The following is a 27952-nucleotide window of genomic DNA, read 5'->3' as shown; positions in this document are numbered from 1 at the left end:
TCCTTCCTTCACAACAACAGAACTAACCTTCCTTCCTTCACAACAACAGAACTAACCTTCCTTCCTTCACAACAACAGAACTAACCTTCCTTCCTTCACAACAGAACTAACCTTCCTTCACAACAACAGAACCAACCTTCCTTCACAACAACAGAACCAACCTTCCTTCACAACAACAGAACCAACCTTCCTTCACAACAACAGAACCAACCTTCCTTCACAACAACAGAACCTTCCTTCCTTCACAACAACAGAACTAACCTTCCTTCACAACAACAGAACTAACCTTCCTTCACAACAACAGAACTAACCTTCCTTCACAACAACAGAACTAACCTTCCTTCACAACAACAGAACTAAACCTTCCTTCACAACAACAGAACTAACCTTCCTTCCTTCACAACAGAACTAACCTTCCTTCACAACAACAGAACTAACCTTCCTTCCTTCCTTCACAACAACAGAACTAACCTTCCTTCCTTCCTTCACAACAACAGAACTAACCTTCCTTCCTTCCTTCACAACAACAGAACTAACCTCCTTCCTTCACAAACAACAGAACTAACCTTCCTTCCTTCACAACAACAGAACTAACCTTCCTTCCTTCACAACAACAGAACTAACCTTCCTTCTTCACAACACCAGAACTAACCTTCCTTCCTTCACAACAACAGAACTAACTTTCCTTCACAACAACAGAACTAACCTTCCTTCACAACAACAGAACTACCTTCCTTCACAACAGAACTAACCTTCCTTCAACCAACAGAACTAACTTCCTTCACACAACAGAACTAACCTGCCTTCACACAACAGAACTAACCTTCCTTCACAACAACAGAACTAACCTTCCTTCACAACAACAGAACAAACCTTCCTTCACAACAACAGAACCAACCTTCCTTCACAACAACAGAACCAACCTTCCTTCACAACAACAGAACTAACCTTCCTTCACAACAACAGAACTAACCTTCTTTCACAACAGAACTAACCTTCCTTCACAACAACAGAACTAACCTTCCTTCACAACAACAGAACTAACCTTCCTTCACAACAACAGAACTAACCTTCCTTCACAACAATAGAACTAACCTTCCTTCCTTCCTTCACAACAACAGAACTAAACTTCCTTCCTTCACAACAACAGAACTAACCTTCCTTCACAACAATAGAACTAACCTTCCTTCCTTCCTTCACAACAACAGAACTAACCTTCCTTCCTTCACAACAGAACTAACCTTCCTTCACAACAACAGAACCAACCTTCCTTCACAACAACAGAACCAACCTTCCTTCACAACAACAGAACCAACCTTCCTTCACAACAACAGAACCAACCTTCCTTCACAACAACAGAACCAACCTTCCTTCACAACAACAGAACCAACCGTCCTTCCTTCCTTCACAACAACAGAACTAACCTTCCTTCACAACAACAGAACTAACCTTCCTTCACAACAACAGAACTAACCTTCCTTCACAACAACAGAACTAACCTTCCTTCACAACAACAGAACTAACCTTCCTTCCTTCCTTCACAACAACAGAACTAACCTTCCTTCCTTCCTTCACAACAACAGAACTAACCTTCCTTCACAACAACAGAACTAACCTTCCTTCACAACAACAGAACTAACCTTCCTTCACAACAACAGAACTAACCTTCCTTCCTTCCTTCACAACAACAGAACTAATCTTCCTTCCTTCCTTCACAACAACAGAACTAATCTTCCTTCCTTCCTTCACAACAACAGAACTAATCTTCCTTCCTTCCTTCACAACAACAGAACTAACCTTCCTTCCTTCCTTCACAACAACAGAACTAACCTTCCTTCCTTCCTTCACAACAACAGAACTAACCTTCCTTCCTTCACAACAACAGAACTAACCTTCCTTCCTTCACAACAACAGAACTAACCTTCCTTCCTTCACAACAACAGAACTAACTTTCCTTCACAACAACATAACTAACCTTCCTTCACAACAACAGAACTAACCTTCCTTCACAACAACAGAACTAACCTTCCTTCACAACAACAGAACTAACCTTCCTTCACAACAACAGAACTAACCTTCCTTCACAACAACAGAACTAACCTTCCTTCACAACAACAGAACTAACCTTCCTTCACAACAACAGAACAAACCTTCCTTCACAACAACAGAACCAACCTTCCTTCACAACAACAGAACCAACCTTCCTTCACAACAACAGAACTAACCTTCCTTCACAACAACAGAACTAACCTTCTTTCACAACAGAACTAACCTTCCTTCACAACAACAGAACTAACCTTCCTTCACAACAACAGAACTAACCTTCCTTCACAACAACAGAACTAACCTTCCTTCACAACAATAGAACTAACCTTCCTTCCTTCCTTCACAACAACAGAACTAACCTTCCTTCCTTCACAACAACAGAACCAACCTTCCTTCCTTCACAACAACAGAACCAACCTTCCTTCACAACAACAGAACTAACCTTCCTTCAAAAAGTTTGTCTCTCCCGTCCAGTCTCATCCCTCCCCCATTTCATCCCTCCCCCGTCTCACCCGTTCCCCAGTCTCCCCCGTCTCATCCCTCCCCCCAGTCTCCCCCAGTCTCCGTCTCATCCCTCCCCCCAGTCTCCCCCAGTCCCCGTCTCATCCCTCCCCCAGTCTCCCCCAGTCCCCGTTTCATCCCTCCCCCAGTCTCCCCCAGTCCCCGTCTCATCCCTCCCCCAGTCTCCCCCAGTCCCCGTCTCATCCCTCCCCCAGTCTCCCCCAGTCCCCGTCTCATCCCTCCCCCCAGTCTCCCCCAGTCCCCGTCTCATCCCTCCCCCCAGTCTCCCCCAGTCCCCGTCTCATCCCTCCCCCCAGTCTCCCCCAGTCCCCGTCTCATCCCTCCCCCAGTCTCCCCCAGTCTCCTCGTCTAATCTGTCTTCCCCCGTCTCCCCCAGTCCCCGTCTCATCCTTCCCCCCAGTCTCCTCGTCTAATCTGTCTTCCCCCGTCTCCCCCAGTCCCCGTCTCATCCCTCCCCCCAGTCTCCTCGTCTAATCTGTCTCCCCCCGTCTCCCCCAGTCCCCGTCTCATCCCTCCCCCCAGTCTCCTCGTCTAATCTGTCTCCCCCCGTCTCCCCCAGTCCCCGTCTCATCCCTCCCCCCAGTCTCCTCGTCTAATCTGTCTCCCCCCGTCTCACCCGTTCCCCTCCTTCCTCCTCCGCAGCACCATGTCCCGCCCACACTGAGGACACTTCCTGACTGGGAGGGGCATCTCCATATCCTGCTGCTCTGATTCGCTGAACTCCTGGGCAGCGCCCAGATAGTTAGACAGAGCCTCGTCCAACCTGAGAGACGACAAGAAACGACACATTACAACTGCTGTGTGTGTGTGTGTGTGTGTATATACTGTATTTGTGTGTGTGTGTGTGTATATACACTGTATTTGTGTGTGTATACACTGTATTTGTGTGTGTGTGTATACACTATTTGTGTGTGTATACACACTGTATTTGTGTGTGTGTGTGTGTGTGTGTGTGTGTGTGTATACACTGTATTTGTGTGTGTGTGTGTATACACTGTATTTGTGTGTGTGTGTGTGTGTGTGTGTGTGTGTGTGTGTGTGTGTGTGTGTGTGTGTGTTTCACCTCTTGGCTTTCTTGACAGACTCTACGAAGACCGTCTTGTATTTGTGAATGTGGTGTCTCAACACGCTCTGTTTGTCCTTCCTCCCCTCCGATACCAGCTTCAGGTCCGCCTCCAGCTCCGCCCGCAGGTCGGGCTTCGACATCTCATAGCCCATGGAGTTATACCCTACAGACACACGTTCACATTGGAGTCATTTAGCAGACTCTCTGATCCAGAGCCACTACAGTAGGGAGTCATTTAGCAGACTCTCTGATCCAGAGCCACTACACTAGGGAGTCATTTAGCAGACTCTCTGATCCAGAGCCACTACAGTAGGGAGTCATTTAGCAGACTCTGATCCAGAGACACTACAGTAGTGAGTCATTTAGCAGACTCTCTGATCCAGAGACACTACAGTAGGGAGTCATTTAGCAGTAGTGAGTCATTTAGCAGACTCTCTGATCCAGAGCCACTACAGTAGGGAGTCATTTAGCAGACTCTCTGATCCAGAGACACTACAGTAGTGAGTCATTTAGCAGTAGGGAGTCATTTAGCAGTAGGGAGTCACTTAGTAGACTCTCTGATCCAGAGCCACTACAGTAGTGAGTCATTTAGCAGTAGGGAGTCAATTAGTAGACTCTCTGATCCAGAGCCACTACAGTAGGGAGTCATTTAGGAGACTCTGATCCAGAGCCACTTAAAGTAGTGAGTCATTTAACAGTAGGGAGTCATTTAGCAGACTCTCTGATCCAGAGCCACTTACAGTAGTGAGTCATTTAGCAGACTCTCTGATCCAGAGACACTACAGTAGTGAGTCATTTAGCAGTAGGGAGTCATTTAGCAGTAGGGAGTCATTTAGCAGTAGGGAGTCACTTAGTAGACTCTCTGATCCAGAGCCACTACAGTAGTGAGTCATTTAGCAGTAGGGAGTCATTTAGTAGACTCTCTGATCCAGAGCCACTACAGTAGGGAGTCATTTAGGAGACTCTGATCCAGAGCCACTTACAGTAGTGAGTCATTTAACAGTAGGGAGTCATTTAGCAGACTCTCTGATCCAGAGCCACTTACAGTAGTGAGTCATTTAGCAGTAGGGAGTCATTTAGCAGACTCTCTGATCCAGAGCCACTACAGTAGGGAGTCATTTAGCAGACTCTCTGATCCAGAGACACTACAGTAGGGAGTCATTTAGCAGTAGTGAGTCATTTAGTAGACTATCTGATCCAGAACCACTACAGTAGGGAGTCATTTAGCAGACTCTCTGATCCAGAGACACTACAGTAGGGAGTCATTTAGCAGTAGGGAGTCATTTAGTAGACTCTCTGATCCAGAGCCACTTACAGTAGTGAGTCATTTAACAGTAGGGAGTCATTTAGCAGACTCTCTGATCCAGAGCCACTTACAGTAGTAAGTCATTTAGCAGTAGGGAGTCATTTAGCAGACTCTCTGATCCAGAGCCACTACAGTAGTGAGTCATTTAGCAGACTCTCTGATCCAGAGCCACTACAGTAGGGAGTCATTTAGCAGACTCTCTGATCCAGAGCCACTACAGTAGTGAGTCATTTAGCAGACTCTCTGATCCAGAGACACTACAGTAGTGAGTCATTTAGCAGTAGGGAGTCATTTAGCAGTAGGGAGTCATTTAGTAGACTCTCTGATCCAGAGCCATTACAGTAGTGAGTCATTTAGCAGTAGGGAGTCATTTAGTAGACTCTCTGATCCAGAGCCACTACAGTAAGGAGTCATTTAGCAGACTCTCTGATCCAGAGCCACTTACAGTAGTGAGTCATTTAACAGTAGGGAGTCATTTAGCAGACTCTCTGATCTAGAGCCACTATAGTAGTGAGTCATTTAGCAGTAGGGAGTCATTTAGCAGTAGGGAGTCATTTAGCAGTAGGGAGTCATTTAGCAGTAGGGAGTCACTTAGTAGACTCTCTGATCCAGAGCCACTACAGTAGTGAGTCATTTAGCAGTAGGGAGTCATTTAGTAGACTCTCTGATCCAGAGCCACTACAGTAGGGAGTCATTTAGGAGACTCTGATCCAGAGCCACTTACAGTAGTGAGTCATTTAACAGTAGGGAGTCATTTAGCAGACTCTCTGATCCAGAGCCACTTACAGTAGTGAGTCATTTAGCAGTAGGGAGTCATTTAGCAGACTCTCTGATCCAGAGCCACTACAGTAGGGAGTCATTTAGCAGACTCTCTGATCCAGAGACACTACAGTAGGGAGTCATTTAGCAGTAGTGAGTCATTTAGTAGACTCTCTGATCCAGAACCACTACAGTAGGGAGTCATTTAGCAGACTCTCTGATCCAGAGACACTACAGTAGGGAGTCATTTAGCAGTAGGGAGTCATTTAGTAGACTCTCTGATCCAGAGCCACTTACAGTAGTGAGTCATTTAACAGTAGGGAGTCATTTAGCAGACTCTCTGATCCAGAGCCACTTACAGTAGTAAGTCATTTAGCAGTAGGGAGTCATTTAGCAGACTCTCTGATCCAGAGCCACTACAGTAGTGAGTCATTTAGCAGACTCTCTGATCCAGAGCCACTACAGTAGGGAGTCATTTAGCAGACTCTCTGATCCAGAGCCACTACAGTAGTGAGTCATTTAGCAGACTCTCTGATCCAGAGACACTACAGTAGTGAGTCATTTAGCAGTAGGGAGTCATTTAGCAGTAGGGAGTCATTTAGCAGTAGGGAGTCATTTAGTAGACTCTCTGATCCAGAGCCATTACAGTAGTGAGTCATTTAGCAGTAGGGAGTCATTTAGTAGACTCTCTGATCCAGAGCCACTACAGTAAGGAGTCATTTAGCAGACTCTCTGATCCAGAGCCACTTACAGTAGTGAGTCATTTAACAGTAGGGAGTCATTTAGCAGACTATCTGATCCAGAGCCACTTACAGTAGTAAGTCATTTAGCAGTAGGGAGTCATTTAGCAGACTCTCTGATCCAGAGCCACTATAGTAGTAAGTCATTTAGCAGTAGGGAGTCATTTAGCAGTAGGGAGTCATTTAGCAGTAGGGAGTCATTTAGTAGACTCTCTGATCCAGAGCCACTTACAGTAGTGAGTCATTTAACAGTAGGGAGTCATTTAGCAGACTCTCTGATCCAGAGCCACTATAGTAGTAAGTCATTTAGCAGTAGGGAGTCATTTAGCAGTAGGGAGTCATTTAGCAGTAGGGAGTCATTTAGCAGTAGGGAGTCATTTAGCAGTAGGGAGTCATTTAGCAGTAGGGAGTCATTTAGTAGACTCTCTGATCCAGAGCCACTTACAGTAGTGAGTCATTTAACAGTAGGGAGTCATTTAGCAGACTCTCTGATCCAGAGCCACTTACAGTAGTGAGTCATTTAGCAGTAGGGAGTCATTTAGTAGACTCTCTGATCCAGAGCCACTACAGTAGGGAGTCATTTAGCAGACTCTCTGATCCAGAACCACTTACAGTAGTGAGTCATTTAGCAGACTCTCTGATCCAGAGCCACTACAGTAGTGAGTCATTTAGCAGACTCTCTGATCCAGAGACACTACAGTAGTGAGTCATTTAGCAGTAGTGAGTCATTTAGCAGTAGGGAGTCATTTAGCAGACTCTCTGATACACTACAGTAGTGAGTCATTTAGCAGACTCTCTGATCCAGAGCCACTACAGTAGTGAGTCATTTAGCAGTAGGGAGTCATTTAGCAGACTCTCTGATACACTACAGTAGTGAGTCATTTAGCAGTAGGGAGTCATTTAACAGACTCTCTGATCCAGAGCCACTACAGTAGTGAGTAATTTAACAGACTCTCTGATACACTACAGTAGTGAGTCATTTAACAGACTCTCTGATACACTACAGTAGTGAGTCATTTAGCAGTAGGGAGTCATTTAACAGACTCTCTGATCCAGAGCCACTACAGTAGTGAGTCATTTAACAGACTCTCTGATCCAGAGACACTACAGTAGGGAGTCATTTAGCAGACTCTCTGATCCAGAACCACTACAGTAGGGAGTCATTTAGCAGACTCTCTGATCCAGAGACACTACAGTAGGGAGTCATTTAGCAGTAGGGAGTCATTTAGTAGACTCTCTGATCCAGAGCCACTTACAGTAGTGAGTCATTTAACAGTAGGGAGTCATTTAGCAGACTCTCTGATCCAGAGCCACTTACAGTAGTAAGTCATTTAGCAGTAGGGAGTCATTTAGCAGACTCTCTGATCCAGAGCCACTACAGTAGTGAGTCATTTAGCAGACTCTCTGATCCAGAGCCACTACAGTAGGGAGTCATTTAGCAGACTCTCTGATCCAGAGCCACTACAGTAGTGAGTCATTTAGCAGACTCTCTGATCCAGAGACACTACAGTAGTGAGTCATTTAGCAGTAGGGAGTCATTTAGCAGTAGGGAGTCATTTAGCAGTAGGGAGTCATTTAGTAGACTCTCTGATCCAGAGCCATTACAGTAGTGAGTCATTTAGCAGTAGGGAGTCATTTAGTAGACTCTCTGATCCAGAGCCACTACAGTAAGGAGTCATTTAGCAGACTCTCTGATCCAGAGCCACTTACAGTAGTGAGTCATTTAACAGTAGGGAGTCATTTAGCAGACTATCTGATCCAGAGCCACTTACAGTAGTAAGTCATTTAGCAGTAGGGAGTCATTTAGCAGACTCTCTGATCCAGAGCCACTATAGTAGTAAGTCATTTAGCAGTAGGGAGTCATTTAGCAGTAGGGAGTCATTTAGCAGTAGGGAGTCATTTAGTAGACTCTCTGATCCAGAGCCACTTACAGTAGTGAGTCATTTAACAGTAGGGAGTCATTTAGCAGACTCTCTGATCCAGAGCCACTATAGTAGTAAGTCATTTAGCAGTAGGGAGTCATTTAGCAGTAGGGAGTCATTTAGCAGTAGGGAGTCATTTAGCAGTAGGGAGTCATTTAGCAGTAGGGAGTCATTTAGTAGACTCTCTGATCCAGAGCCACTTACAGTAGTGAGTCATTTAACAGTAGGGAGTCATTTAGCAGACTCTCTGATCCAGAGCCACTTACAGTAGTGAGTCATTTAGCAGTAGGGAGTCATTTAGTAGACTCTCTGATCCAGAGCCACTACAGTAGGGAGTCATTTAGCAGACTCTCTGATCCAGAACCACTTACAGTAGTGAGTCATTTAGCAGACTCTCTGATCCAGAGCCACTACAGTAGTGAGTCATTTAGCAGACTCTCTGATCCAGAGACACTACAGTAGTGAGTCATTTAGCAGTAGTGAGTCATTTAGCAGTAGGGAGTCATTTAGCAGACTCTCTGATACACTACAGTAGTGAGTCATTTAGCAGACTCTCTGATCCAGAGCCACTACAGTAGTGAGTCATTTAGCAGTAGGGAGTCATTTAGCAGACTCTCTGATACACTACAGTAGTGAGACATTTAACAGACTCTCTGATACACTACAGTAGTGAGTCATTTAGCAGTAGGGAGTCATTTAACAGACTCTCTGATCCAGAGCCACTACAGTAGTGAGTAATTTAACAGACTCTCTGATACACTACAGTAGTGAGTCATTTAACAGACTCTCTGATACACTACAGTAGTGAGTCATTTAGCAGTAGGGAGTCATTTAGCAGACTCTCTGATCCAGAGCCACTACAGTAGTGAGTCATTTAACAGACTCTCTGATCCAGAGCCACTACAGTAGTGAGTCATTTAGCAGACTCTCTGATCCAGAGGCACTACAGTAGTGAGTCATTTAGCAGACTCTCTGATCCAGAGGCACTACAGTAGGGAGTCATTTAGCAGACTCTCTGATCCAGAGGCACTACAGTAGGGAGTCATTTAGCAGACTCTCTGATCCAGAGCCACTACAGTAGGGAGTCATTTAGGGTTTATATTTCAGGTAGTCATAACACCAAGGGTTTATATTTCAGGTAGTCACCCAGAAAGACTCACAGCTGTAATCGCTGCCAAAGGTGATTATAAATGTATTGACTCGGGGGTTGAATAACCATCTCATCAAGATATATTAGCCTAAAAGTTATTAATTTTTTTTTTTTTACAAATGTCTAGAATTTTTCTTCTACATTGACATTACAGAGAATTGTGTGTAGCTTGTTGACAAAAAATGACAATCAAATACATTTTAATACCAAAATGTCCCTTCCCCCCGTACGTACCCTCCACCAGTCCCTCCCCCCCCGTACGTACCCTCCACCAGTCCCTTCCCCCCGTACCTACCCTCCACCAGTCCCTTCCCCCCGTACGTACCCTCCACCAGTCCCTCCCCCCCGTACGTACCCTCCACCAGTCCCTCCCCCCCGTACGTACCCTCCACCAGTCCCTTCCCCCCGTACGTACCCTCCACCAGTCCCTTCCCCCCGTACGTACCCTCCACCAGTCCCTTCCCCCCGTACGTACCCTCCACCAGTCCCTTCCCCCCGTACGTACCCTCCACCAGTCCCTTCCCCCCGTACGTACCCTCCACCAGTCCCTCCCCCGTACGTACCCACCCCCCTTCCCCCCAGTACTTACCCTCCACCAGTCCCCCCAGTACTTACCCTCCACCAGTCCCCCAGTACCTACCCTCCACCAGTCCCTTCCCCCCGTACGTACCCTCCACCAGTCCCTTCCCCCCAGTACCTACCCTCCACCAGTCCCTTTCCCCCCGTACGTACCCACCCCCCTTCCCCCCAGTACGTACCCACCCCCCTTCCCCCCAGTACCTACCCTCCACCAGTCCCCCAGTACCTACCCTCCACCAGTCCCTTCCCCCCGTACCTACCCTCCACCAGTCCCTCCCCCAGTACCTACCCTCCACCAGTCCCTTCCCCCAGTACCTACCCTCCACCAGTCCCTCCCCCAGTACTTACCCTCCACCAGTCCCTTCCCCCAGTACCTACCCTCCACCAGTCCCTCCCCCAGTACTTACCCTCCACCAGTCCCCCAGTACCTACCCTCCACCAGTCCCTTCCCCCCGTACCTACCCTCCACCAGTCCCTTCCCCCAGTACCTACCCTCCACCAGTCCCTCCCCCAGTACTTACCCTCCACCAGTCCCCCAGTACCTACCCTCCACCAGTCCCTCCCCCAGTACCTACCCTCCACCAGTCCCTCCCCCAGTACTTACCCTCCACCAGTCCCTTTCCCCCCGTACGTACCCACCCCCCTTCCCCCCAGTACTTACCCTCCACCAGTCCCTCCCCCAGTACCTACCCTCCACCAGTCCCTCCCCCAGTACCTACCCTCCACCAGTACCCCAGTACCTACCCTCCACCAGTCCCCCAGTACCTACCCTCCACCAGTCCCCCAGTACCTACCCTCCACCAGTCCCTTTCCCCCTGTACGTACCCACCCCCCTTCCCCCCAGTACTTACCCTCCACCAGTCCCTCCCCCAGTACCTACCCTCCACCAGTCCCTCCCCCAGTACCTACCCTCCACCAGTACCCCAGTACCTACCCTCCACCAGTCCCCCAGTACCTACCCTCCACCAGTCCCCCAGTACTTACCCTCCACCAGTCCCTTTCCCCCTGTACCTACCCTCCACCAGTCCCCCAGTACCTACCCTCCACCAGTCCCATCCCCCAGTACCTACCCTCCACCAGTCCCCCAGTACCTACCCTCCACCAGTCCCTCCCCCAGTACCTACCCTCCACCAGTCCCTTTCCCCCCGTACGTACCCACCCCCCTTCCCCCCAGTACTTACCCTCCACCAGTCCCCCCAGTACTTACCCTCCACCAGTCCCATCCCCCAGTACCTACCCTCCACCAGTCCCCCAGTACCTACCCTCCACCAGTCCCTCCCCCAGTACCTACCCTCCACCAGTCCCTCCCCCAGTACCTACCCTCCACCCCCCTTCCCCCCAGTACCTACCCTCCACCCCCCTTCCCCCCAGTACCTACCCTCCACCAGTCCCCCAGTACCTACCCTCCACCAGTCCCCCAGTACCTACCCTCCACCAGTCCTCCAGTACCTACCCTCCACCAGTCCCATCCCCCCGTACCTACCCTCCACCAGTCCCCCAGTACCTACCCTCCACCAGTCCCATCCCCAGTTCTCCTGGTAGAAACCTCTGATCAGCTGTTAGTCCCACGTACATACGGCTCTTTATGGTCTCAATGTGATCTGCGTGCGTAGCATCCGTACCTGTTAAAACACACTGCAGTTACCCACAACACACTGCAGTTACCCACAACCCACTACACACTGCAGTTACCCACAACACACTGCAGTTACCCACAACACACTGCAGTTAACCACTAGCAGTTCCCCTTATAGTCAACTGTGTGTGTGTGTGTGTGTGTGTGTGTGTGTGTGTGTGTGTGTGTGTGTGTGTGTGTATACCGATGCCGTGTTTCTCCATCAGTGATATGAGGTCTGCCTCTGTGAGGAGTTGAGGAGGGGAGGTCTGGCCATCCAACATCTCTATGGCTGACGGCTGGAACTGGCTACCCTGTTCATACACTGGGATCACCTGCAACACACACACACACACACACACACACACACAATCAGATTAACAAACACACATTATGTGGAGTCCCCCAGGGGTTCACAATGGGACCCTCATATTATTCAACATGATAAAGAGTCCCCCAGGGGTTCACAATAGGACCCTCATATTATTCAACATGAAAAAGAGTCCCCCAGTGGACCCTCATATATTCAACATGATAAAGAGACCCTCAGGGGTTCATAACGAGACCCTCATATTATTCAACATGAAAAAGAGTCCCCCAGGGGTTCACAACGAGACCCTCATATATTCAACATGATAAAGAGACCCCCAGGGGTTCACAACGGGACCCTCATATATTCAACATGATAAAGAGTCCCCCAGGGGTTCACAACGGGACCCTCATATATTCAACCTGATAAAGAGTCCCCCAGGGGTTCACAATGGGACCCTCATATATTCAACATGATAAAGAGTCCCCCAGTGGACCCTCATATATTCAACATGATAAAGAGTCCCCCAGGGGTTCACAACGGGACCCTCATATATTCAACATGATGTGGAGTCCCCCAGGGGTTCACAACGGGACCCTCATATTATTCAACATGATAAAGAGTCCCCCAGGGGTTCACAACGGGACCCTCATTTATTCAACATGATAAAGAGTCCCCCAGTGGTTCACAACGGGCCCCTCATATATTCAACATGATAAAGAGACCCCCAGTGGACCCTCATATTATTCAACATGATAAAGAGACCCCCAGGGGTTCACAACGGGACCCTCATATATTCAACATGATAAAGAGACCCCCAGGGGTTCACAACGGGACCCTCATATATTCAACATGATAAAGAGTCCCCCAGGGGTTCACAATGGGACCCTCATATATTCAACATGATAAAGAGACCCCCAGGGGACCCTCATATATTCAACATGATAAAGAGTCCCCCAGGGGTTCACAACGGGGACCCTCGTGGTAAATGACCCCTCACCTTAGTGCTCCAGCGGTCGTAGGGGTACACGTCCAGGTAGTTCCTCCTGATGATCATGAGGCCGTTAGCGGAAAACCTCTCGTGAGCGATTTCCACCTCAACCACCGTTTCCTGCCCCACAGCATCAAGGGATACGCACGCCAGGAAGTGACGCACGATGAACTCATACACACGCTGCTCGTTGCCCTGGACACAGAAAACACATTTCAGATCTAGCCACATACCACCGTTTTAAAGATCTAGCCAGGATAGTACACTCAGTAACACTAACCGATCTAGTCAGGATAGTCCACTCAGTAACACTAACCGATCTAGCCAGGATAGTCCACTCAGAACACTAACCGATCTAGCCAGGATAGTCCACTCAGTAACACAAACCGATCTAGCCAGGATAGTCAACTCAGTAACACTTACCACTGTTTTACAGATCTAGCCAGGATAGTACACTCAGTAACACTAACCACTGTTTTACAGATCTAGCCAGGATAGTACACTCAGTAACACTAACCACTGTTTTACAGATCTAGCCAGGATAGTACACTCAGTAACACTAACCACCGTTTAACAGATCTAAACGATCTAGCCAGGATAGTCCACTCAGTAACACAAACCGATCTAGCCAGGATAGTCCACTCAGTAACACTAACAGATCTAGCCAGGATAGTCCACTCAGTAACACTAACCGATCTAGCCAGGATAGTCCACTCAGTAACACTAACCGATCTAGCCAGGATAGTCCACTCAGTAACACTAACCAATATAGCCAGGATAGTCCACTCAGTAACACTAACCAATATAGCCAGGATAGTCCACTCAGAACACTGTTGGTGTACTTGGTGTATATACAGTTGAAGTCGGAAGTTTACATACACTTAGGTTGGGAGTCATTAAAACTTGTTTTTCAGCCACTCCACAAATTTCTTGTTAACAAACTATAGTTTTGGCAAGTCGGTTAGGACACCTACTTTGTGCATGACACACGGAATTTTTTTCCAACAATTGTTTACAGACAGATTATTTCACTTGTATCACAATTCCAGTGGGTCAGAAGTTTACATACACTAAGTTGGACTTCAAACTCAGTGCCACTTTTCTTGACATCATGGGAAAATCAAAAGAAAATCAGCCAAGACCTTAGAAGAAAAAAATTGTAGACCTCCACAAGTCTGGTTCATCCTCGGGAGCAATTTCCAAACGCCTGAAGGTACCACGTTCATCTGTACAAACAATAGTATGCAAGTACAAATGTCACATTTGCTCCTGCTACGCCCCCTGGTGTTCATCCGGTGTCTTCTTGACCTGCAGTTACTCCCCCTGTACTCTCTCTCTCCCTCTCCGTGTTATTGGAGGCAGGTGTGCTGGAGTCAGAGCAGATCCTTACCAGCTGCAACTCGTTCCATAATCAAGACCTGTACAAATACTCAGTCCTGCCACTTCCGCTCTGCCAGATCGTAATCTCTGCTCAGTCAGTCATTATCCTAGCCTTTTGTTAGTTCTCAAGAACCTGTTGCTCGGCTGTGCTTGTTTCTCTGCCTTGCACCATTTTTGTCCTCTCGTTGCAGTTTACCGCTCTGTCTCTGGCTCCTGTACCACATCTCACCACCCAACTACCTTGCTCTGGATTTTACTCACCACCCAACTACCTTGGATTCCCCTCAGGACCTGTTTACCCTGTTTTACCCAGCCAACATCACTCTACACTTCTGCAACTCATCTGAGCTTCCCCGGGTTCTGCACTCTATATCTCTCTGTATACAATAAACATTTTGGTTCATTCATCCCTGCTTCCTCTTCTGAGTCCGCTCTTGGGTTTCCCCCCGTTTCGCTCCGCGTAACAATAAACACCATGGGACCGCGCAGCCGTCATACCGCTCAGGAAGGAGACGAGTTCTGTCTCCTAGATATGAACGTACTTTGGTGCGAAAAGTGCAAATCAATCTCAGAACAACAGCAAAGGACCTTGTGAAGATGCAGGAGGAAACAGGTACAAAAGTATCTATATCCACAGTAAAACGAGTCCTATATCGACATAACCTGAAAGGCCGCTCAGCAAGGAAGAAGCCACTGCTCCAAAACCGCCATAAAAAAGCCAGACTACGGTTTGCAACTGCACATGGGGACAAAGATCGTACTTTTTGGAGAAATTATGTGGATTTATTGAAGCAACATCTCAAGACATCAGTCAGGAAGTTAAAGCTTGGTCGCAAATTCGTCTTCCAAATGGACAATGACCCCAAACATACTTCCAAAGTTGTGGCAAAATGGCTTAAGGACAATAAAGTCAAGGTATTGGAGTGGCCATCACAAATCTCTGACCTCAATCCTATAGAACATTTGTGGGCAGAACTGAAAAAGTGTGTGCGAGCAAGAGGCCTACAAACCTGACTCAGTTACACCAGCTCTGTCAGGAGGAATGGGCCAAAATTCACCCAACTTATTGTGGGAAGCTTGTGGAAGGCTACCCGAAACGTTTGACCCAAGTTGAACAATTAAAGGCAATGCTACCAAATACTAATTGAGTGTATGTAAACTTCTGACCCACTGGGAATGTGATGAAAGAAATAAAAGCTGAAATAAATCATTTTCTCTACCATTATTCTGACATTTCACATTCTTAAAGTAAAGTGGTGATCCTAACTGACCTAAGACAGGGAATTTTTACTAGGATTAAATGTCAGGAATTGTGAAAAACTGAGTTTAAATGTATTTGGCTAAGGTGTATGTAAACTTCCAACATCAACTGTGTGTGTATATATATACCTGTAGTGTGTTGGTGTACTTGATGGGGTGTATAGGGGGATGGGCCTGATCTGTCTTGGTGCCCTGTCGTGGGTTGGGACCCCCTGGCTGCTCCATCACCCCCCTAGCGAAGGCTCCCCAGGCGGGGCTGTGTGTCTGATGCTCCACCAGGGGGCCCAGGGCCAGGTCCTTAGGAAACAGGTTGGTCTCTGTACGCGGATAACTGATTAACCTACACACACAGAGAAAAATATTACCATACACTATCTCTACAACTGATGAACATACAGTATATACACAGGCATCCTGGGACGCCCAGGATTCACTCTCCTAGTTCCCAAAAACATGGGGAACTAGTTAACAGAAAGATGATTAAAAGCCTGGGGAACTAGTTAACAGAAAGATGATTAAAAGCCTGGGGAACTTGTTAACAGAAGGATGATTAAAAGCCTGGGGAACTAGTTAACAGAAGGATGATTAAAAGATACATAAGCTACTGCCACTTTTTTGTATCCTACCGTTTTGACCAACTGGAAGTAGCTTACCAGAGTACCAGCGCTGAACGCCAGCTATCCCATTCAAATGCACTATACGACACTAACGTCCTCCACTAACGTCCCACCACTAACGTCCTCCGCTAACGTCCCCCACTAACGTCCTCCACTAACGTAACGTCCTCCACTAACGTCCCCCGCTAACGTCCCCCGCTAACGTCCTCCACTAACGTCCTCCACTAACGTCCCCCAGACCTCCGACACTAACGTCCCCCGCTAACGTCCCCCGCTAACGTCCCCCAGACCTCCGACACTAACGTCCCCCACTAACGTCCCCCGCTAACATCCTCCGCTAACGTCCCCCGCTAACGTCCCCCGCTAACGTCCCCCGCTAACATCCCCCGCTAACGTCCCCCGCTAACGTCCCCCGCTAACGTCACCCAGACCTGCTTCACTAACGTCCTCCAGACTTCAATTGTGTAGTGAGTAGGGCTTACGCTCAAGGGTTTAGGGAGTAGTGTTTTTGGAGTAGGGTCTAGGGAGTAGGGTTTAGGGAGTAGGGTCTAGGGAGTAGGGTCTAGGGAGTAGGGTCTAGGGAGTAGGGTCTAGGGAGTAGTGTCTAGGGTTTAGTGAGTAGGGTCAAGGGTTTAGGGTCTAGGGTTTAGGGAGTAAGGTCTAGGGAGTAGGGTCTATGGTTTAGGGAGTAGGGTTTAGGGTCTAAGGTTTAGGGAGTAGGGACTAAGATTTAGGGACTAGGGTTTAGGGTCTAGGGTTTAGGGAGTAGGGACTACGATTTAGGGACTAGGGTTTAGGGTCTAGGGTTTAGGGAGTAGGGACTAAGATTTAGGGACTAGGGTTTAGGGTCTAGGGTTTAGGGTCTAGGGTTTAGGGAGTAGGGGCTAGGGACTAGGGTTTAGGGAGTAGGGTTTAAGGTTTAGGGTTTAGGGTTTAGGGACTAGGGAAAACCCTCACCCCTGTGTGTATAGTTTCTCAGCGATCTTCATGGTCTCTTTGGCGCCGATTCTCAACTTCCTGGAAACCAGCTTCTCCATTTCCTATTGGACCAGACAACAACACAGGCAGACCATTGGTCAATATACAGGAAGTGAGTGTGTGTCAGTGTGTTTATATATATTTACATATATATGGCGTATGTCCTCACCACTGTGTCCAGGGGCAGCGGCCTCCACTTGCTTTTGGGTTTACTGGTTACCGAGGTGACGGTTGCTATGGGATTCTAGGAATTCAGGTTATTACCTCATCATCATCATCATCACTGTAGAAGTTAGATTAGTATTTAATAGAGTCAGTAACATAATTCAAAAATCACCAACAAAATCTGTCAACTTAAGCTGAGAAATGGGCTGCAAGTTCTGAGGGAGCGTGTAACTGGCATGCTGACTGTAGGAATGTCCACCAGAGCTGTTTAAATGTTCATTTCTCTACTATAAGCCGCCTCTAAACGTTGTTTTAGAGAGTTTGGTAGTACGTCCAACTGGCCTCACAACCGCAAAATCTGTGGCATTGTGTTGTGTGACAAAACAGCACATTTGTTGAGTGGCCTTTTATTGTCTCCAGCACAAGGTGCACCATACAGACAGACAGACCCCCCTCCTACCTCCATACAGATCTGGTAGACCACTAGACAGACAGACAGACCCCCCTCCTACCTCCATACAGATCTGGTAGACCACTAGACAGACAGACAGACCCCCCTCCTACCTCCATACAGATCTGGTAGACCACTAGACAGACAGACAGACCCCCCTCCTACCTCCATACAGACAGACCCCCCCTCCTACCTCCATACAGATCTGGTAGACCACTAGACAGACAGACCCCCCTCCTACCTCCATACAGATCTGGTAGACCACTAGACAGACAGACAGACAGACCCCCCTCCTACCTCCATACAGACAGACCCCCCCACCTACCTCCATACAGATCTGGTAGAGCACTAGACAGACAGACCCCCCTCCTACCTCCATACAGATCTGGTAGACCACTAGACAGACAGACAGACCCCCCTCCTACCTCCATACAGATCTGGTAGACCACTAGACAGGCTGTGTGGTTGAATAGTCTGTTCCTCTTCCAGCTGAACTCTACTGAGTCTTCCTCTACCTCATGGAGGACTGACACACACACACACACACACACACACACACACACACACACACACACACACACACACACACACACACACACACACACACACACACCAATTATTACTGCAATTGTTTTGATATAAAAAAGTGAATCAGTGAGTGTGTGTGTCTGTGTGTGTGTGTGTGTCTGTGTCTGTCTGTGTGTGTGTGTGTACCTCTGATCTTGTAGAATGTCTCCGGTATAAATGCCTGGATTGATTTGAAGCGTTCCACGACGAATCCCAGCGTAGGGAACTGGCAGCTGCCATACGAGATCAGTTGATTGGCTAACGAGGCAGGGAAGATTTTCTGGAGGCGGAGTGTCTGGAACCTGGTAAACGATGCACCTGGAGGAGAGAGGAGCCGAAGAGGAGGGGAGGGGAGGGGAGGGGAGAGGAGAGGAGAGGGGAGGGGAGGAGAGGGGAGGGGAGAGGGGAGGGGAGGGGAGGAGAGGAGAATGAAGAGGAGAGGAGAGGAGAGGAGGGGGGATGAAGAGGAGAGGAGAGGAGAGAGGGATGAGGAGAGGAGAGGAGAGGAGAGGAGAGGAGAGGAGAGGAGGAGGGGGGATGAGGAGAATAGACGGAGCTTTCACCGGCCTTGCGTTATCAGTTTAATGAAGGAAAGGTGAAAGTTGACGAGGACAGGAAGTGGACATCTCTGAGTCGTGAGCCTAGCAACCTGTGATGACTGTTTTATCAGAACATTGTGTTTTTTAGGGCCCTGATTCCGTTGTTTTTCCAGGTTTCTGTTTTTCTCCGTTTTTTAAGGTTCTCTCAAAAATCACACTTTTTTAATAAATTAAAAATAATATTGTTTGTTGTAAGTTTACACCACATCACGAGATCTTACCAACAATGTAATTTTAAGAAAATAGAGTTAAGAAAATATTTATTAAAAAAATTTAATGAAAAAATGAAGAAAAAAAAAAACATTTTAAACAGGGTGTAGTTACCCTTTAATGCAAGTGAAAGAGACCACTGTTTGGTTAGCCACGTTTCTGTTTGGTTAGCCACGTTTCTGTTTAGTTAGCCACGTTTCTGTTCGGTTAGCCACGTTTCTGTTCGGTTAGCCACGTTTCTCTGTTCGGTTAGCCACGTTTCTGTTCGGTTAGCCACGTTTCTCTGTTCGGTTAGCCACGTTTCTGTTCGGTTAGCCACGTTTCTCTGTTCGGTTAGCCACGTTTCTCTGTTCGGTTAGCCACGTTTCTCTGTTCGGTTAGCCACGTTTCTCTGTTCGGTTAGCCACGTTCTCTGTTCGGTTAGCCACGTTTCTCTGTTCGATTAGCCACGTTTCTCTGTTCGATTAGCCACGTTTCTCTGTTCGGTTAGCCACGTTTCTCTGTTCGGTTAGCCACGTTTCTGTTCGGTTAGCCACGTTTCTGTTCGGTTAGCCACGTTTCTGTTCGGTTAGCCACGTTTCTGTTCGGTTAGCCACGTTTCTGTTTCTGTTCGGTTAGCCATGTTTCTCTGTTCGGTTAGCCACGTTTCTCTGTTCGGTTAGCCACGTTTCGGTTCGGTTAGCCACGTTTATGTTCGGTTAGCCACGTTTATGTTCGGTTAGCCACGTTTATGTTCGGTTAGCCACGTTTATGTTAGGTTAGCCACGTTTATGTTTCTGTTTGGTTAGTCACGTTTCTGTTCGGTTAGCCACGTTTCTGTTCGGTTAGCCACGTTTCTGTTCGGTTAGCCACGTTTCTGTTCGATTAGCCACGTTTCTGTTTCTGTTCGGTTAGCCACGTTTCTGTTCGGTTAGCCACGTTTCTGTTTCTGTTTGGTTAGCCACGTTTCTGTTTCTGTTTGGTTAGCCACGTTTCTGTTCGATTAGCCACGTTTCTGTTTCTGTTCGGTTAGCCACGTTTCTGTTCGGTTAGCCACGTTTCTGTTTCTCTGTTTGGTTAGCCACGTTTCTGTTCGATTAGCCACGTTTCTGTTCGATTAGCCACGTTTCTGTTTCTCTGTTCGGTTAGCCACGTTTCCGTTTGGTCAGCCACATTTCTGTTCGGTTAGCCACGTTTCTGTTCGGTTAGCCACGTTTCTGTTTCTGTTTGGTTAGCCACGTTTCTGTTCGATTAGCCACGTTTCTGTTCGGTTAGCCACATTTCTGTTTCTGTTCGATTAGCCACGTTTCTGTTTGATTAGCCACGTTTCTGTTTCTGTTCGGTTAGCCACATTTCTGTTTGATTAGCCACGTTTCTGTTTCTGTTCGGTTAGCCACATTTCTCTGTTCGGTTCGCCACGTTTCTCTGTTCGATTAACCACGTTTCTCTGTTCGGTTAGCCACGTTTCTCTGTTCGGTTAGCCACGTTTTTCTGTTCGGTTAGCCACGTTTCTCTGTTCGGTTAGCCACGTTTCTCTGTTCGGTTAGCCACGTTTCTCTGTTCGGTTAGCCACGTTTCTCTGTTCGGTTAGCCACGTTTCTCTGTTCGGTTAGCTACATTTCTGTTTCTGTTCGGTTAGCCACGTTTCTGTTCGGTTAGCCACGTTTCTGTTTCTGTTTGGTTAGTCACGTTTCTGTTCGGTTAGCCACGTTTCTCTGTTCGGTTAGCCACGTTTCTGTTTGGTTAGCCACGTTTCTGTTCGGTTAGCCACGTTTCTCTGTTCGGTTAGCCACATTTCTCTGTTCGGTTAGCCACGTTTCTGTTTGGTTAGCCACGTTTCTGTTCGGTTAGCCACGTTTATGTTCGGTTAGCCACGTTTCTGTTCGGTTAGCCACGTTTATGTTTCTGTTTGGTTAGTCACGTTTCTGTTCGGTTAGCCACGTTTCTGTTTCTGTTCGGTTAGCCACGTTTCTGTTTGATTAGCCACGTTTCTGTTCGATTAGCCACGTTTCTCTGTTCGGTTAGCCACGTTTCTCTGTTCGGTTAGCCACGTTTCTGTTCGGTTAGCCACATTTCTGTTTCTGTTCGGTTAGCCACGTTTCTGTTCGGTTAGCCATGTTTCTGTTTCTGTTCGGTTAGCCACGTTTCTCTGTTCAATTAGCCACGTTTCTGTTCGGTCAGCCACGTTTCTGTTCGGTTAGCCACGTTTCTGTTCGGTTAGCCACATTTCTGTTTCTGTTCGGTTAGCCACGTTTCTGTTCGGTTAGCCACGTTTCTGTTTCTGTTCGGTTAGCCACGTTTCTCTGTTCGGTTAGCCCCGTTTCTCTGTTCGGTTAGCCCCGTTTCTGTTCGGTTAGCCACGTTTCTGTTCGGTTAGCCACGTTTCTCTGTTCGGTTAGCCCCGTTTCTCTGTTCGGTTAGCCCCGTTTCTCTGTTCGGTTAGCCACGTTTCTGTTCGGTTAGCCACGTTTCTGTTCGGTTAGCCACGTTTCTGTTTCTGTTCGGTTAGCCACGTTTCTGTTTCTGTTCGGTTAGCCACGTTTCTGTTTCTGTTCGGTTAGCCACGTTTCTTTTCTGTTCGGTTAGCCACGTTTCTTTTTCTGTTCGGTTAGCCACGTTTCTGTTCGATTAGCCACGTTTCTCTGTTCGATTAGCCACGTTTCTGTTCGATTAGCCACGTTTCTGTTCGATTAGCCACGTTTCTGTTCGATTAGCCACGTTTCTGTTCGATTAGCCACGTTTCTCTGTTCGGTTAGCCACGTTTCTCTGTTCGATTAGCCACGTTTCTCTGTTCGGTTAGCCACGTTTCTCTGTTCGGTTAGCCACGTTTCTCTGTTCGGTTCGCCACGTTTCTCTGTTCGGTTAGCCACGTTTCTGTTTCTGTTCGGTTAGCCACGTTTCTGTTTCTGTTCGGTTAGCCACGTTTCTGTTTGATTAGCCACGTTTCTCTGTTCGATTAGCCACGTTTCTCTGTTCGATTAGCCACGTTTCTCTGTTCGATTAGCCACGTTTCTGTTCGATTAGCCACGTTTCTGTTCGATTAGCCACGTTTCTGTTCGATTAGCCACATTTCTGTTCGATTAGCCACATTTCTCTGTTCGGTTAGCCACGTCTCTGTTCGGTTAGCCACGTTTCTGTTCGGTTAGCCACGTTTCTGTTCGGTTAGCCACATTTCTCTGTTCGGTTAGCCACATTTCTCTGTTCGGTTAGCCACATTTCTGTTCGGTTAGCCACGTTTCTCTGTTGGGTTAGCCACGTTTCTGTTCGGTTAGCCACGTTTCTCTGTTCGGTTAGCCACGTTTCTCTGTTCGGTTAGCCACGTTTCTGTTCGGTTAGCCACGTTTCTCTGTTCGGTTAGCCACGTTTCTCTGTTCGGTTAGCCACGTTTCTGTTCGGTTAGCCACGTTTCTCTGTTCGGTTAGCCACGTTTCTCTGTTCGGTTAGCCACGTTTCTCTGTTCGGTTAGCCACGTTTCTCTGTTCGATTAGCCACGTTTCTCTGTTCGGTTAGCCACGTTTCTCTGTTCGGTTAGCCACGTTTCTCTGTTCGGTTAGCCACGTTTCTGTTTGGTTAGCCACGTTTCTCTGTTCGGTTAGCCACGTTTCTCTGTTCGATTAGCCACGTTTCTCTGTTCGATTAGCCACGTTTCTGTTCGATTAGCCACGTTTCTGTTCGATTAGCCACGTTTCTGTGTTCGATTAGCCTGTTCGATTCAAGACAGAAGACAGTAGAAACATTTCAAGACAGAAGACAATAGTAACATTAAGACAGAAGACAGTAGAAACAGTTCAAGACAGAAGTTCAATACATTTAGTTGATTCCCTACTGAGGTCAATACATTTAGTTGATTCCCTACTGAGGTCAATACATTTAGTTGATTCCCTACTGAGGTCAATACATTTAGTTGAATCCCTACTGAGGTCAATACATTTAGTTGATTCCCTACTGAGGTCAATACATTTAGTTGATTCCCGACTGAGTTCAATACATTTAGTTGATTCCCTACTGAGTTCAATACATTTAGTTGATTCCCTACTGAGTTCAATACATTTAGTTGATTCCCTACTGAGTTCAATACATTTAGTTGATTCCCTACTGAGTTCAATACATTTAGTTGATTCCCTACTAAGTTCAATACATTTAGTTGATTCCCTACTAACGTCAATACATTTAGTTGATTCCCTACTAAGGTCAATTCATTTAGTTGATTCCCTACTAAGGTCAATTCATTTAGTTGATTCCCTACTAAGTTCAATACATTTAGTTAGATTCCCTACCACCGCACACACACACACACACACATACACCACCGCACACACACATAGATTTTTATAGAGCCCTAGTGTTTGTGTGTTTGTGTGTGTGTGTGTGTGTGTGTGTGGGGGGTGTGCGGTGTGCGTGTGTGTGTGTGTGTGTTACCTATCCTGAGGTCCAGCTCCTGCCGTACGTCCACAGCATCGCTGACGTTACCGTCCGGTTCCGTTAACGTGTCGCATGCTCTCCTGATAGAGTTGGGAGTGATCTCAGAGAACCGGGCGCGGAACACCTGCACACCGGGCTTGACTGGAACACACACACAGACAGACGGACGGACGGACGGACGGACGGACGGACGGACAGACAGACAGACAGACACACACAGAGAGAGGGGCGACTGCTATCACAACACACATTATCCAGCCAGACGTGCACACCTGTGTGTGTGTGTGTGTGTGTGTGTGTGTGTGTGTACCTGCTTTACAGACGTCTATAACCTCAAAGCCAATGTTCTCTCCCTCTCTGTCACAATCTGTCCAGATGACGAGCACCTGGCACTGACTCACCTCTCTCTCTAGGGTCCGCTAGGAGACACACACAGAGACAGAGAGAGAGAGAGAGACAGAGAGACAGAAACAGACAGAGAGACAGAAACAGACAGAGAGAGAGAGACAGAGAGAGAGAGACAGAGAGAGAGAGACAGAGAGAGAGACAGAGAGAGACAGAGAGAGAGACAGAGAGAGAGACAGAGAGAGAGAGAGAGAGGGACAGAGAGAGAGAGAGAGACAGAGAGAGACACACAGAGAGAGAGAGAGAGACACAGAGAGAGAGAGACAGAGAGAGACAGACACAGGCACAAGGTTACACACACACTTCAGACTGAGAAGCTTGTTCGTTTCTGTCTTCGGAAACTTTCTACATCTTTCAGAAACTCTTAAAAGTTCAAGGCAGAAGACAGTAGTAACATTTCAAGACAGAAGACAGTAACAGTTCAAGACAGAAGACAGTAGTAACAGCTCAAGACAGAAGACAGTAGTAACATTTCAAGACAGAAGACAGTAACAGTTCAAGACAGAAGACAGTAACAGTTCAAGACAGAAGACAGTAACAGCTCAAGACAGAAGACAGTAGTAACAGCTCAAGACAGAAGACAGTAGTAACATTTCAAGACAGAAGACAGTAGTAACAGTTCAAGACAGAAGACAGTAGTAACAGTTCAAGACAGAAGACAGTAGTAACAGCTCAAGACAGAAGACAGAAACATTTCGTACAACCAGACTACCTTGATCTGAACAAAGTTCTCAGGACAATACTTCTCCACCTCGGCATCAAACAGCAGGACAGGATTACAGCTGTGCCTGGGGACGGACACACACACACACAGTCACACACAGTTACACATACACAGAGAGCGAGAGAGCACTGTACGAGGTGTTGTATGAAGACAGAAGTCGTCAGTCTCACCATTTCTGGAACTGCGCCTTAAACTCCAACCCCAGCAGATGTCCGGACACCGACGTCATACACACTGTCACATTCTGTAGGGGGACAGACACACACACACACACACACACACACACACACACACACAACACACACACACACACACACACACACACACACACACACACACCACACACACACACACACACACACACACACACACACACGACAGAATGAGCAACCACACAAATCCCCAAACACACCTGGAATAGAACAATAGTGTTGAAGGATGCGACTTACCTGTCCAAACAGGTTGTATTCAAACTCATAGAGTTTATTATAGACAGACAGCCCCTCACTCTGAAACAGACAGACAGGTTATTATAGACAGACAGCCCCTCACTCTGAAACAGACAGACAGGTTATTATAGACAGACAGCCCCTCACTCTGAAACAGACAGACAGGTTATTATAGACAGACAGCCCCTCACTCTGAACAGACAGACAGTTATTATAGACAGAGAGCCCCTCACTCTGAAACAGACAGACAGGGTTAGTTATAGACAGACAGCCCCTCACTCTGAAACAGACAGACAGGTTATTATAGACAGACACCCCTCACTCTGAAACAGACAGACAGGTTATTATAGACAGACACAGGGGCCACTCTGAAACAGACAGACAGGTTATTATAGAACAGACAGCCCCGCACGCTGAAACAGACAGAGTACAGGTTAGTATAGACAGACAGCCCCTCACTGCTGAAACGACAGACAGGGTTATTAGAGACAGACAGCCCCTCACCTGAAACAGACAGACAGGTTATTATAGACAGACAGCCCTCACTCTGAAACAGACAGACAGGTTATTATAGACAGACAGCCCCTCACTCTGAACAGACAGACAGGTTATTATAGACAGACAGCCCCTCACTAATCTGAACAGACAGACCAGGTTATTATAGACAGACAGCCCCTCACTCTGAAACAGACAGACAGGTTATTATAGACAGACAGCCCCTCACTCTGAAACAGACAGACAGGTTATTATAGACAGACAGCCCCTCACTCTGAAACAGACAGACAGGTTATTATAGACAGACAGCCCCTCACTCTGAAACAGACAGACAGTTATTATAGACAGACAGCCCCTCACTCTGAAACAGACAGACAGGTTATTATAGACAGACAGCCCCTCACTCTGAAACAGACAGACAGGTTATTATAGACAGACAGCCCCTCACTCTGAAACAGACAGACAGGTTATTATAGACAGACAGCCCCTCACTCTGAAACAGACAGACAGGTTATTATAGACAGACAGCCCCTCACTCTGAAACAGACAGACAGGTTATTATAGACAGACAGCCCCTCACTCTGAAACAGACAGACAGGTTTATTATAGACAGACAGCCCCTCACTCTGAAGACAGACAGACAGTTATTATAGACAGACAGCCCCTCACTCTGAAACAGACAGACAGGTTATTATAGACAGACAGCCCCTCACTCTGAAACAGACAGACAGGTTTATTATAGACAGACAGCCCCTCACTCTGAAACAGACAGACAGGTTATTATAGACAGACACCCCTCACTCTGAAACAGACAGACAGGTTATTATAGACAGACAGGCCCTCACTCTGAAACAGACAGACAGGTTATTATAGACAGACAGCCCCTCACTCTGAAACAGACAGACAGGTTATTATAGACAGAGTAGCCACCGCACTGAAACCGTCTGCCAGGTTATTATAGACAGACAGCCCCTCACTCTGAAACAGACAGACAGGTTATTATAGACAGACAGCCCTCACTCTGAAACAGACAGACAGGTTATTATAGACAGACAGCCCCTCACTCTGAAACAGACAGACAGGTTATTATAGACAGACAGCCCTCACTCTGAAACAGACAGACAGGTTATATAGACAGAAAGCCCCTCACTCTGAAACAGACAGACAGTTATTATAGACAGACAGCCCCTCACTCTGAAACAGACAGACAGGTTATTATAGACAGACAGCCCCTCACTCTGAAAAGACAGACAGGTTATTATAGACAGACAGCCCCTCACTCTGAAACAGACAGACAGGTTATTATAGACAGACAAAGCCCCTCACTCCTCGAAACGACGACAGGGTTATTATAGACAGACAGCCCCTCACTCTGAAACAGACAGACAGGTTATTATAGACAGACAGCCCCCTCACTCTGAAACAGACAACAGGTTATTATAGACAGACAGCCCCTCACTCTGAAACAGACAGACAGGTTATTATAGACAGACAGCCCCTCACCTCTGAAACAGACAGACAGGTTATTATAGACAGACAGCCCTCACTCTGAAACAGACAGACAGGTTATATAGACAGACAGCCCCTCACTCTGAAACAGACAGACAAGGTTATTATAGACAGGAACAGCCCCTCACTCTGAAACAGACAGACAGGTATTATAGACAGACAGCCCCTCACCTCTGAAACAGACAGACAGGTTATTATAGACAGACAGCCCCTCACTCTGAAAAACAGACAGACAGGTTATTATAGACAGACAGCCCCGCACTCTGAAACAGACAGACAGGGTTATTATAGACAGACGCCCCTCACTCTGAAACGACAGACAGTTATTATAGACAGACAGCCCCTCACTCTGAAACAGACAGACAGGTTATTATAGACAGACAGCCCCTCACTCTGAAACAGACAGACAGGTTATTATAGACAGACAGCCCCTCACTCTGAAACAGACAGACAGGTTATTATAGACAGACAGCCCCTCACTCTGAAACAGACAGACAGGTTATTATAGACAGACAGCCCCTCACTCTGAAACAGACAGACAGGTTATTATAGACAGACAAGCCCCTCACTCTGAAACAGAAAGGACAGGTTATTATAGACAGACAGCCCCTCACTCTGAAACAGACAGACAGGTTATTATAGACAGACAGCCCCTCACTCTGAAACAGACAGACAGGTTATTATAGACAGACAGCCCCTCACTCTGAAACAGACAGACAGGTTATTATAGACAGAC

At 47.2% G+C, this 27952-nt stretch overlaps 1 protein-coding gene across 1 annotated transcript in view; it reads right to left on the bottom strand.

Annotated features, from left to right (window-relative positions):
* The window catches only part of LOC115188875 (DNA topoisomerase 3-alpha-like), a gene marked incomplete at its 3' end in the record, with an annotated part of 55632 nt that overhangs the window by 16998 nt on the left and 10682 nt on the right, over positions 1-27952 (bottom strand). The window contains exons 2-16 of the mRNA XM_029747700.1: positions 25213-25272; positions 24934-25007; positions 24752-24827; positions 23945-24053; positions 23632-23775; positions 18572-18742; positions 18283-18383; positions 17411-17485; positions 17221-17303; positions 15776-15986; positions 13016-13201; positions 11911-12040; positions 11599-11712; positions 3632-3797; positions 3185-3331 (exon numbers count right to left, since the gene is read on the bottom strand). Of these exons, the coding sequence (XP_029603560.1) occupies positions 3185-3331; positions 3632-3797; positions 11599-11712; positions 11911-12040; positions 13016-13201; positions 15776-15986; positions 17221-17303; positions 17411-17485; positions 18283-18383; positions 18572-18742; positions 23632-23775; positions 23945-24053; positions 24752-24827; positions 24934-25007; positions 25213-25272 (1847 nt within the window). The remainder of the gene's footprint in view (positions 1-3184; positions 3332-3631; positions 3798-11598; positions 11713-11910; positions 12041-13015; positions 13202-15775; positions 15987-17220; positions 17304-17410; positions 17486-18282; positions 18384-18571; positions 18743-23631; positions 23776-23944; positions 24054-24751; positions 24828-24933; positions 25008-25212; positions 25273-27952) is intronic.

The sequence above is a fragment of the Salmo trutta genome, unplaced genomic scaffold (assembly GCF_901001165.1).
Source record: "Salmo trutta unplaced genomic scaffold, fSalTru1.1, whole genome shotgun sequence".
NCBI lineage: Eukaryota > Metazoa > Chordata > Actinopteri > Salmoniformes > Salmonidae > Salmo > Salmo trutta.
Note: the sequence above shows the minus strand (reverse complement) of the source record. Positions and strands in the feature narration are given on the sequence as shown.